Source organism: Astyanax mexicanus, chromosome 1 (genome assembly GCF_023375975.1).
Source record: "Astyanax mexicanus isolate ESR-SI-001 chromosome 1, AstMex3_surface, whole genome shotgun sequence".
NCBI lineage: Eukaryota > Metazoa > Chordata > Actinopteri > Characiformes > Acestrorhamphidae > Astyanax > Astyanax mexicanus.
Window position 1 is genome coordinate 115,862,221 of NC_064408.1, and position 13,516 is coordinate 115,875,736.

At 35.2% G+C, this 13,516-nt stretch overlaps 1 protein-coding gene across 1 annotated transcript; it reads right to left on the minus strand.

Moving 5' to 3' along the window:
• Positions 1-331: 331 nt before the first annotated feature.
• On the minus strand, positions 332-5,075 carry LOC103041431 (1-phosphatidylinositol phosphodiesterase-like). Its single transcript, XM_049467664.1, has 3 exons — positions 4,971-5,075; positions 3,795-3,844; positions 332-1,373 (listed from the first exon to the last, which is right to left on the minus strand). Exons 2-3 carry the CDS (start codon positions 3,836-3,838, stop codon positions 512-514), a joined length of 906 nt encoding a protein of 301 aa, XP_049323621.1. The 5' UTR covers positions 3,839-3,844; positions 4,971-5,075; the 3' UTR covers positions 332-511.
• Between the last annotated feature and the right edge of the window lie 8,441 nt (positions 5,076-13,516).

Below are 13,516 nucleotides of genomic sequence, written 5' to 3' on the forward strand. Positions count from 1 at the left end.
TCTTTGCAATAATCTAAGAGGAGACACATGATAAGGCTGGAGTTAAAGCTAACCTTGTGGAGTTCCACAGGGTTCTATTGTAGGGCATATGAAATTGATGAGAATAATTATGGTACTGTAAGTACGAGAGTACATAACTGAAGTGTGGGCTTCTAGCATGCTAATCACTAAACATAAACTAATATAAACTTGTAAAAATTACACAGGAACTCTTTATAGATTTTAGTCGTTAATATTACAGTGCATGCAGTAAATACTTCGGATACACATACCGCAGTTTGAGAACCAATTTAAAATTAAAGTAAGAGTCACAACACAGTAACAGCATAACTCATTTTTGAGACTTTAATATGGAATCCAGTACAATAACAGGTGTGCCCTGAAAATGTTTCTTGTTTTATCAATGCAGACAAAGTAACTAGGTTTTTAGCTTTTTACTGGTGGGCCGTGCACTTTAAACTGAAACTTATCATCATTTACTTAACAGTGCAAAAGCCAATTTAGAGTCTGTCTATAACTGGAGATTAAAGTTGATGACTGCCTGGATGAGCTCAAGGCCTGGGAAGTCCATGGCGATGATACCGAAGCAGATGTCAGGCACGTTATTCAGATAGACTTCCAGATAACTGTAGAGCCATGGGTCGATCTTCTCCGCCACTCTCTTGGGGGTCAGGAACATGCCCTCGAATGTGCCGATGCCCGTGCCACTGGAGTAGGTCAGAATGATAGAAGATCCTCCACACTTGGTCAAGGCCTGGTTGAGGTGTGAAGAGACCTCTTGCTCTTTATGCTTGATGTGGGTGACCTCATAATCTCCCTTGGTGTCGGTTTCCACCAGAGGGAGACCCAGCCTGAAGCTATCTTTCTGCACAAACACCACCTTGCCTCGCACCTGGCCGAGGGTGGGGACGGTGGAGGACACCCACACGTTCTGGTCGTTGTAAATGGCCTGCTCCACCAACCCCTGAACATTCTCTTTGTTGAGCAACTCTGGCTTCACGCGGACGAGGACTGTCTCGGTTGGGTACTGGGACAGGAACTTCTTGATGGTGGCCAGGGCCTCTTTAAAAGTAGAAAACTCGTAAACGATCCCGTGCATGAGGCGCAGCGAGTCTCCAAAGGCGAATGCTCTGAGGTCCAGGTAGCGAATGCCAGCCTTCAGCTGATCCTCCAAGGTCCAGACCTGGCAGTCGACTGCGGGACCTCCGTACCGTGCCATGGTGTCGTGGGTGCCAGGTAAGGTGAGTTGGGACAGGTAAAAATTGTCGTTCAGGTTGCTCATCCAGTTGATCTGATAGGACTGAGGGAGCTGGAGTTTCTCAGCATCGTTAAAAGCCTGATTTTGGCTTTGTCCGAGAGACTTCCCAAGCAGGCTGAAACAAAGCAAAACAAGTCAAGGACGTTAATTTGGAGAGTTTTTGAGCTTTGCTTTGATTAATATTTTACTTCTCATCCTTTATTACAGATATTTTTCCTTGTTTTAGATGTGATCAGTGAGATATGTTGTGTTAAAGGACTGTATCATGTCCAGGGAAGGCTTCTAGAAGCTACTAGGTTTTGGAGCTTTGCTAGGTTTTGGCCTTACACCCCTCTAGCCCACGCCTGACATCAGGCTTTCAGGTTCATGTTAATTTGCTTCATAGAGTCTTATTCTGTTGGCAGTACTTTTCTACAGGAAATAGACAATCTGTGTTAGCAAAGGTGTCACTTAAAGTCACCTTCGTTCTTCATTACAGTCACATTAACAGCCCAATTTTACATCAGTAAGCAAACACCAAACAGTGGCTCTGTTTTTTCTGAATGCACACTCTGGTGCACTATTTCATCAGGACAATACTTGTGCACATATTGCTGCCAACTTAACCCTAAAACATGTACATTAAAATTTGTAACACCATCACTAACATTGGGTATACACTGTATGACAAGTTTTGGAACACTTTTTTAATTTTACAACATGCAACATCAGATAAAATAAAAAGCTACAATGGATGGCCCTATAAAAAGCAGAAAAAATATTGTAAAATCCTTAACAGGTAATGTCCTAACAAATTCCTGGGACATGTGAGTGCCTGATTTAAACACACAAACACTAAAAACAGGTAAATTACACCCATTTAATAATGTTACTCTCTATCACTAATGTCGGATGAAAATCACCTGAATGCATGCCTCTAGAAAAACACATAGATAGGAGGATATCGACACTCCACACCTATCGTAAAATCTGCAGGAACTGTAGGAGAATATGGAATGGGATGGATTATTGCAGGACTCAATTAGGAACCTCTACAGCTTTGAGGAAGCATTACACACTACTTCTGTATGCGTAGCTCAAAAAATAATGTCCATATGAGTATAAATTCCTTAATAGTTTATTGTTGTATCTTCTTTCTGAAGGAAAATATTTTTGATAGTAAATATACAGTATATCCTTTAATTTCCCCAAAAATTGGTCATAAGGTCACTGCACCTTATGTATGAAATCTAACAGTCAGGTATTAAGAAGCAGTAAAGCCACTGAAGTACAGAGTTATACAGGAGTTTCAGTTCAGTTCTCCAGCACTGAGCCTGGAGCAGTATTAGCATTAGCCACTAACCGTGCTAAGTGCTAGCTCTTTCGCCATTTAGAGGTGAGTATTTGAGACTGTAGTCTGCATGTTTAACGTGTTAAAACAAGCTACATGGAACGAACTATAGTTAATATCCCCCTGACTTACCGTAACACTCCGAGTTTATCAGTGTAGCGCTGCTGGACAGTATTAGAGGAAATCTGGAAATCTAAGCTTACTGTAAATAAACGGAAGAGCTTTACTCATGTTCTCAAGAGAGAAATCTGTGTAGATTAACATCCTTTTTTTATTACAGTTTTGTTTATTTAGCTTAGCTTTACAGGGCTCACCACACAGCGGTATAGACGTTTATTGATAGTGCACCTTATAATCCGGTGCACCTTATAGTGTGAAAAATACTTATGTAATTTTTTACACTATAAGTGTGTAAATCTGTCTGACAGACCAAACTATATATTTATAACAGGCTGTTTGCAGATTAGTTTATTTGGATATAAGAAGGAAATGCTACATTTCTAAACATTTACAGTTACAGTTTCCATACACCAGAAAACTCTTCCATCACTTGAGCCCAATTAATAAACTATGTTTAACAGTGTAGCCTGAGGCCAGATACACATTTCATGAATCAGTAAGTCAGTCTCTTGATTCCTTAAAGTGATTTGATCTTATTAAAACTGTGTTATGTAATGGTAGTGCCACCCTGTACTGCTTGGCCACTCCTTATCGTGTTAACAAATACACACACAGGATAATGCCAGTCTAATATGAGTTTTAAGATAAGGAGCATTAGGGCACATTTTCCTCATTCAGCAATTGAATGCATGGATGGCAGCAAACCAGATTAATTCATTTTATAACTTCATTTACAAAAAAATAAGTTTGATGCTAATGTAGTGCTAATACTAATGTGTTAAGGCCATACATGATTTCCAGATTTCTCCACAAGTGTTCTCCATTCAGTTCACATATGTAAATTATTTTTTGTCTTTTAAACTATTTATGTCCAGAGATGCATAGTAATCAAGTAGAACTACTTTATTACTGTACTTAAGTACAATGTAAAATGCTGTATCTGTATCTACAGGATGATATTTTACCTGAGTTAATACTTTTATTCTGATACATTTTTATGTGCTGCATTATCTAACCACGTAAATATCATAAGTGACTTTAAATGTATTAATCATCATTTAATCATGTATTTATGTGCATACTCACACAATAAGCAACGACACACCCAACACTTGATTGAAGTTCTTCATATTTGCCTAAAATTTCAGACACAAAATAAAATAAAAAGAAAGCAGATAAATAAAGCAGATTCAATTACACACAAATTCCACTAACCCCTGCAGTTAGAATCTGTATAGTGATTGAAAGTTTAATAACTTTTATATAAATTATGAATTTGATGTTGGAATATGTTAATGCACTTTTCTTGTCTACTGTCTAATTGCTTCATAGTTCATAGTTGTAAGACTAATATAATATTAGATTACAATGTAGTATAAAACACAAATAATAAACAAATATTATTGAGAATGTGTGTCCAATTACATCTCATTACATTCAAACATTATATATATATATATATATATATATATATATATATATATATATATTAACACTGTTGTATATATATATATATATATATATATATATATATATATATATATATATATACACAGCTGGAAAAAATGAAGAGAGCACTTCAGTGTCTGAATCAGTTTCTCTGATTTTGCTATTTATAGGTTTATGTTTGAGTCAAATGAATGTTTTTTTTCTATAAACTACAGACAACATTTCTCCCAAATTCCAAATAAAAATTGTCATTTAGAGCATTTATTTGCAGAAAATGAGAAATGGCTGAAATAACAAAAAAGATGCAGAGCTTTCAGACTTCAAATAATGCAAAGAAAACAAGTTCCATAAGGTTTTAAGAGTTCAGAAATCAATATTTGGTGGAATAACCCTGGTTTTTAATCACAGTTTTCATGCATCTTGGCATGTTCTCCTCCACCAGTCTTACACACTGCTTTTGGATAACGTTATGCCACTCCTGCTGCAAAAATTCAAGCAGTTCATTTTTTTGTATTGATGGCTTGTGATCATCTTGTGATCATCTATCAATTTTGTAAAATCAAAGAAACTAATAATTTTTTTACGTGGTCTCTTATTTTTTGCCAGAGCTGTATGTATATCTAAATAAACTAAGATCTACAAGTTAGTATAAAATTTATCAATTCTATTAAATGAAAGAAAAATAAATATTACAGTTTTACACCCAATTTTCTGTTTTTCATTTAAAGCCTCAAATGTTTAAAAAACATACTAAAAGATGCTAGTCTGGCAGTAAACTGATTAAAAGGTGAAATAATTAGCCTTGATACTCACGTGTTGTGATGGAGGGGCTGCAGAGCTAGCTTTGCTGCTGGTCTTCGCAGTGAATTTGGACCAGGAGCTTCTGGCTTAAATAGTGCTGGAGTAGGGCGTTCACACCTAACATTAAACAAAAGAACATTAGTGAATGTTATCTGCTCACACCCAGCTTCTAAACACTGCACTGCAGCGCTTGGTCTTTTAGGGTAATGTATGAGTTTGAAATGAGGTCCAGATTAACGATAGTCATATTTTCCCATCGTGGATTTAAGATAGTAATAGTACAGTGTGCCTATACACACATTATAGGTCTGATAACAATAGGTACAGTGTGATTTGCATGATGTTGCAACGGGGTGACAATTGTTTCTTTTTGCATAAGATTATGACCACCCCTTTGTTTCTATACACGCTAACCATTTTCTCCACTCCACCACTCAAACATAGCACTTTGTAGTTCTATAATTACATACTGTAGTCCTGTTTTCACAGAAAATTGCATTTAATTGTAATAATTATTAACCTGTAAAGCATGGGAGGCCATGTGAGAGGATTTCTCACAGTGAGGGTCATTCCAACTCTCTCAAGGTTATTAGATAAATATGGCACCACAAAATTACATAATACAGTCAACCTTTGCTGCTCAAAATATGGTAATGTAGAATGTAGACCTAATCTAGAAATCTTAAAGGAGAACTCTGGTGTAAAATGGATTTATGTGCAGTAAAACATGATAAAAAGTACTTACCTTTGTTGCATAGCCCTCCTCCGCTCTCCCACAGCTTTCTGAGATCCAGTAATTTTATGCTTTTTGCCCAGCACTCTTTACAACGGCCTCTTTGGGGCATAATTAGCCCCGATAATGCTAGCTTCAGCTCCGAGCACCGCCATCACTGTACTGATAATAACATAGATATGTATACATCTGGCGTAGCAGCCAGATCCCAGTGCATTTATACACCTATACAGTGATGGGGGCTCCCGAAGCAGAAGCTAGTGTTATGGGATTTAAACAGTGGTTTTTAATAAACTTTTTGTGCACTTTTTAAGTTATTAATGCCTCGTTTTAAATGTCAGGGCTCTCCAGATTCTACCAATGAGTTGTGGGGCTACCTTGAGCTGGATAACGATGGAAAAAGCGATTTATCAGGGGCAAAATATGCCCCCAAGCGGCCATTGTAAAGACTGCTGAGCAAAAAGCACAAAATTACTGGATCTCAGAAAGCTGTAGGAGAGAGGAGGTGGGGTATTCAACAAAGGTTAAAACTCTTCATCATGTTTTACTACACTCAAAGTCTATTTTACACCAGAGTTCTCTTTTAAATCATTATTTAAAGGAGAAGAGAATGTAGATAGATCTGGAACATGCTGGGTTAAAGGCATGTTTATCTGTCAGAAATCTGGGTGTGATTTTTGATTCCAATCTAAATTTTGCTGCTCACATTAAAAGGCTTCTTCAATCTGGCTTTCTTCAGCTCAGAAACATTAGTAAGACCAGATATTTCCTGACCTTTTGTGACGCTGAGAAACTCATTCACGCCTTTGTCTCCTCTCGATTGGACTACTGTAATGCCCTGTTCACCGGTTTGAGTCAAAGAGAGGTGTCTCGACTGCAGCTTATTCAAAATGCAGCTGCTCGCCTGTTAACCAGAACTAAACGTAGGGAGCATATCACTCCAGTTCTGGCCTCTCTTCACTGGCTACCAGTGAGATTTAGAATTGATTTTAAAATTTTAGTGTTGAACTATCAGGCTGTACATAACGAGGTTCCAGCGTACATTACTGAGCTGTTATGTCCACTTAATAATGTAAGATCTCTAAGGTCCTCTAACCAAGGGATACTGAGTGTTCCACAAACAAAACTAAAGTTAAAGGGTGACTGGGCTTTTGTAGCTTACACTCCCAGACTGTGGAATGATCTCCCCACTGACATCAGACTCTCAGCTTCGGTTCATGTTTTTAAGAAACGTTTAAAGACCCATTTTTATTCTCATGCTTTTAGTAAGGCATGAACCTTGATTATTTGCTTCTTTTATTTGTCATTTTACTTGATATTTTGGTTTGTTCTTTTGTGTTTTTGATTACTTTTATTTATTTTATTTTATTTATTTATTATATGTATGTGTATGCATGTTTATGTATGTGTATATATGTATATGTGTATGTGTACATGTATGTATGTATGTACATGTGTATATGTATGTATATATGTATATGTATGTATTAGGTTTTTATTTCTGTCTGTAAAGCACTTTGTGAGGTGCTATAGAAAGGTGCTATATAAATAAAGCTTACTTACTTACATACTATTTACTTCTTAGTTTAAAAGCTACTATTCAGCCCATTCTGGCTTCGTTATTATATAATCACAGATTGGAAACCAATGGAACATTATAGAAAGAGCAAATAGTACATACAGGACTTAATGTTTTTTCACATTTATTTTGACTTTTATTTTATTGTAGACAGTATGAACCAATTATGGGAAAAAACTATCCAAACCAGTCTAGCCCTGTGTGAAAAATTGTTTAATAAATTAACTGTGATTAATCACACTTTTTGGAAAGCTGAGTTCAATTTCACTTCTAACCACAACCAGACCTGTTTACTGCCAGACCTGTAGAATCAAGAAATCACTTAACCCTTGTGTGGTGTTCATATTTTTGTTACTCGTTTACTTTGTTACTTGTATTTAATTCAGCAAAATTAAGCAATTCTACATTCAAATGCTTTACACATACTTGCTTCACCTAAATTGCAAGCAATATAAACAGCTTACATGGTTAATATTTGCCCTTTACCTTTCTTATGTTACATTTCTTTTAAAAAGTGCTGCTCTTTTTTTATTAGTTTTTTAATAAAATGTAAAAGAAAATGAATTAAACTCAAAATAGAGAAGAAAATTTGTTTAGTTTCAAATTTACAAATGAAGCAATGTTTATTAGCCCCAGGCCAAACATACTGTATGTAATATAAATGTGTAAGGGGGGTACCGTGTGTGTTTATCAACAATGTGTTTTGATATATGTTTTTCACAAAAAATGAGCCAATGTCAATGTGTTTGAGTTAGAAAAAACATTTTTTAGTATCATTTGATGAAAAATTAAAACAGGTCCCACAGACCCCAACACCACACAAGGGTTACATAGAACCTGTCTGACAACATGAAGCAGATAAAAGACCTCAAAAAGCAACACATTATTATACCCTAATCTGAAGAAATTTAAAAACAGATAAGACAACAAAGTCATTGATCATCTATCAGTCTGGAAAAGGTTACTCCAGAGAACCACAGTAAGACATAATATTCACTAATGGTGAAAACCTTCCCAGGAGTGGACGGCTGACTAAAGTTACTCCAAAAGGGCATGAACAACTCATCCAGGAGATCCCAAAATAACCCAGAACAACATTTAAAGAACTGCAGGTTGCATTAGTTAAGATCAGTGTTAATGATTCAATGGCAAGAAAGAGACTGGTCAAACATGGTCTCCATGAGCGTACAAAAAACACTGCTGACCAAAACTACACAATGACCCTTCTCACATTTACCAACAAACATCTTAATGATCCATCCAGATTGTTATTTGCAACAAATCCAATAAGATATGGTTTGCCATGGTATAAAAGCGTGTATTTCAGTACACTTTATTGATGCAGCATTAATGCAGAAAAGTACATTATAATCTTACAGCAACGTTTGCCGTCTTTTCTGCAAAGGACCACATCTTTTACAGGGATGTTTAATACAGTTTCCAACACATTACTAAAGCATGGCTGCAGAGGAAGAGGGTTCTATATCTCAAAGAAAGGGGATAAATGTGAGGTAATATGGGAGGTAATCTTTGCAACATATCCTACTTTAGAAAAAACAACTTTGATTACTAGAAGAATGGCTATTTTACCCTTTCAGGCATGCAGAACATTTTTAGATTTTATACATATTTTAAACATTTATATATGCTGCTTCATACCAATTTTGCACTATAGGCAAAGGTCATTTCTTCAATCATTAAGTGATCAGACTTTATTAAATCTTGATTACATAATGATAGTGCCACCTGGTACTGGTCTGAACACACCCGGCCATTTATTTAATTTGTGTCAATACATACACTCAAACAATTACGTAAAAGAAGTGTCAGAAGGTAGATAAAGTGCATTAGGACATATTGTTCTCCTTACTGAACTGGATTTAATGAAGCTACGTGAGCCCAGGGATCTTTATAAGGTAATAGGTTAGATAACTGCTGCTAATCATATGTAGACATAAACAGAGAAAGTAAATTAGACGGTGATCAAAAAGCTGACGGTTAGCACTTTTTATTTAAAAATGTATTTAACTTTTATGTATTTTGTCAATACCTGTTTACTGTAAACTGTGATATAACTAAATTGCACCAAATTAAATTTTAATTAAATACTTAAAAACTCCTGCTATATTAATAGTTAAGTTATCTATGTATTCCAAAAAAATGAATTTACTTAGTTCTGATAGTATTATTCTTTATTAATATTGCATATTTTCCTCTTAAGTCACCTAAACAGCTTCTACCCATAGACGTCTGGGGGTTTTCTTAGTACCAAGACTGAAAAATGGACTTTTGTGCTTGGACTGAAATAACCTTACAAGAACAAACTCAGTAGAACACAAGAACACAAGAACGGATGACCAATATATGCAGTGCACTTGCTATTTTAGGATATTAAATAATACTCTACACTCTCAGGTTAGTCACTATTATTAAAATATTACCATGCTAAGGCTAGCAAAATAGAAGAATAAAATTTACCCATTTTTTACCCATTTCCAACATTTTTCTTTTTTGAAAGCAGAACTAATAGCACCATTTGTTTAAAATAAAATAAATAAAATGTTTGATAACTGCTGCTAATCATATGTAGACATAAACAGAGAAAGTAATCAAGTAATCAAAAAGCTGACAGTTAGTACTTTTTATTCAAAAATATATTTAACTTTTATTTATTTTCTTAATACCTGTATACTGCAAACAGTGGTAGAAATAAACTGCACCAAACTGAACATCTTACATTTCTTAAATTCCAAATAATTTAAGAAAAAACAACTCCTGCTATTTTATTAACCCTTGTGTGGTGTTCGGGTCTGTGGGACCCGTTTTCATTTTTCATCAAATGATACTAAAAAATATTTTTTCTAACTCAAACTCATTGGCATTGGCTCATTTTTTGTGAAAAACATATATCAAAACACATTTTCGATAAACACACACTGTCCCCCCCCTACACATTTATATTACATACAGTCTGTTTGGCCAAGGGCTAATAAACATTGCTTCATTTGTAAATTTGAAACTAAACAAATTTTCTACTCATATCTTGAGTTTAATTCATTTTCTTTTACATTTTATTAAACTAATAAAAAAGATTAGCACTTTTTGAAAGAAATGTAACATAAGAAAGGTAAAGGGCAAATATTAACCATGTAAGCTGTTTATATTGCTTGCAATTTAGGTGAAGCGAGCATGTGTAAAGCATTTTAATTGCTTAATTTTGCTGAATTAAATACAAGTAACAAAGTAAACGAGTAACAAAAATATGAACACCACACAAGGGTTAAAGTTATCTATGTAATCCAAAATTAGAATTAGCTTTTTTGAATTGGTTTATTCTTTATTAATATGGCATAGTTTCCTCTTAAGTTACCTAAACAACTTCTACCCATAGACGTCTGGGTTTTTTCTTATTACAAAATTGAAAAATGTACTTTTGTTCTTGGACTGAAATCACCTTACAAGAACAAACTCAGTAGAACACAAGAATATAGGACCAATATATGCAGTGCACTTGCTATTTAAGGATATTAAATAATACTCTACACTCTCAGGTTATTGAAATATTGTCCTTGGTTTTTAAGACAGAGCAATAACACATCTGGGAATTTTCTTGATAAATGCATTCTTGAGTAATCTCAAGATTAAGTTCATCTGTAGTTATGAAACAGTCCAGCTTCTTAATAAAAGCAATATCTCAGAGTTTCGTGTAAGATATTTGTGTAAACCTTCCTCCAGAACAGTAAGACCCGTCTACACACGCCACACTGGAACACTCTCTCTCTCTATTTCTCTCCTTCCCCTCTCTCTTTCTCTCTCTAATTCTCTCTCTCTCTCTTTCTTCTTCTTCCTGTCTTGTTCTCTCTCTCTCTATTTCTCTCCCTGTCTCTCATCCTCTCTCTCCTTCCCCCCTTCTCCCAGTCTCTTTTTTCTTTCCTTTCTTCTTACTCACTCACTCTTTCTCTCACTCTCCCTCACTCACTCTCCCTGCCACTCTAAAATTGTATTGGTGGTCTGGAAGTGAGGTGTGTTCAGATCAATTTCTGGCATATTTCCCAACTTTTACATCAACAAAAAACTAAATACTATTAAAATAATTAATAATAATAACAACATTGCTGTTTCTGTAAATGATCTGCTCATACATCTGTACAGCGTGAACAAACAAGTCAGTTTTCTCTGCTGAAAAGCGCAGAAGCGCTGGTATAAAATACCAATCCGCCAAACTCAGAGCGCACCTGGCTCTTAAAGGGAATGGCGAGTGACACAATGATTGGTTTATTTACAGTATGCCCTTTGCACTTTTTAACCCTTTGAACCCTATGGACGAATTTTCCTTCCAAAATCGCACCTTGTGTTCTCAGCTTAATTACTCAGGAATCCCTTCACACATTAACATAATCCATATATGATTAGAAAGGGAAGAACTTACTCTTTCTAAAAATAGTGATCACATCCCAGTACTTACTGTAGCATCTACAAAAAACCCATTGAGAAAAACACATAATAAAGTGGGATCTCCTGCCCCAACCACTATTATTTACCTTTAGTGCTTCAAACACATTTATATGATGTTTCAAACCAAATAAATAAAGACTCAAAAGTGTCCACAAAAAAAGTGTGAAACTACCTGCTTTACTCAAACTAAAGCTAGGTATGGTGTGCGCACTACTTTATATAGTTTTTATTTTACTTGCACATTTTTATTAAGTAGTTATTTTGCACTAAACATTTTTATTTATTTAGACTGAAAAGTTACATTTTTGTATCTAGTTTTCTTTGTGTGTCCTGATTAAAATACTGAAAGGCATAGTCTGCTCTGAGTGTCAGGTTTTTAGTATCTACATGTATCCTAGAGGTGTGATTATTGATTATCAAGATAAATAAATCCACCTGATGCTGTTTCTCCATGTATTTTGTTAAAGTAATAAATAATAAGCTATGTAATGAACTTTCATCAATATTCTTATTATTTTAACTCATAAACACTCTAGTCTAACAGTTTTTGAAAAGATATCTCAGGTGTAAATATATTTTAAAGTCTATAGATTCAAAAATAAGTTAAAAAAAAAAAAAAACAGGCACTTGGTAAAATTTTGACCAAAACATGATCAGTTCCCTTTTACATTTTAAATGATTATATTTTTGAGCAGTCGTATGTCTTCTGGAGTAAAAGAGATCAGGGCATGTGACTGTCTGATATAATTACTGTGTTATAAGACCTGAGTTCATAGGGTTAGATAGAAACAGCCTAGGGTTCAAATGGTTAGACAGACAGACAGACAGACAGATAGATAGTTTTGGAACTTTTGGCCATCCAGCAGCAGATATACACAATACACAACAGTTAGTAAGGAAGGATAAAATAAAACAATACTATGAAATATAAAGTATAAGTACAGTAGTGTGTAATGGAGGTAGTGCAGTTGAACACATTAGACAATGAACACCAGTTGATGTGCATATTATGAGGGTAACTGATGCCAGCCATACAAAAGGTGCAAATACATAGTTATATAATAATTTAAATTTGCAGTGCAAAAACTACTAGTGCAAAATGAATCTGCACAGAACTTTACTGTAGCTGAAAAAGACTTGGTCAGGTCCAGCATCCTTCCTACATTTCTACCTTAGCAAAATCTGACCTCATGCTGCCTACAGTAAAGAGATGGTGCTATGGTACTGGTGAGTGGAAAGGTGAATGGTGTACTGGTACCATCTACAGGGCAGAGTGGGCAATGTTCTTAAGTAAACTGATCCCCTTATACTGAATCTAATAAATATCAGCATGAGCCTTCTTTTACCCATTATAGAAAAAAAAAAACATATAAAACAGAACTATTTGTTCCTGATGTGCTTCAACTGTTTTAAATTCATTTAAAAAGTGTACAAAGACCATTACAACCATTATAATTAAAATCTTGTTGCTTTCAGAATGGTGTATTTAATGCGTGAACGTATTCTGTATTTATTTATTTATTTTAGTTCCATCAAACATTGTTTGACACCCAATTTCAGGCCAATATAGGCCCAATATTAATAATTGGTTGACACCCAACATCGGGCCAACATAGGCCCAATATTAAACATCGGTTGGCACCCACCATCAGGCCAACATAGGCCCAATATTAAACACCAATTGACAACCAAAGTATAGGTCCAGTGTCAAATAGCGGTTTGCATCCAACATCAGGCCAACATACGCTTAACGCCAAAAATTGCCAAAGTAACCAAAGTCAATATCAGTAA

Bases quoted from the DNA above. Each gene is read 5' to 3' on its own strand.
- LOC103041431 (XM_049467664.1), bottom strand. From the start codon at position 3,838: ATGAAGAACTTCAATCAAGTGTTGGGTGTGTCGTTGCTTATTGT. The intron at 1,374-3,794 runs GTGAGTATGCAC...GCTTTGTTTCAG, and splicing joins GGTGTGTCGTTGCTTATTGT to CCTGCTTGGGAAGTCTCTCG.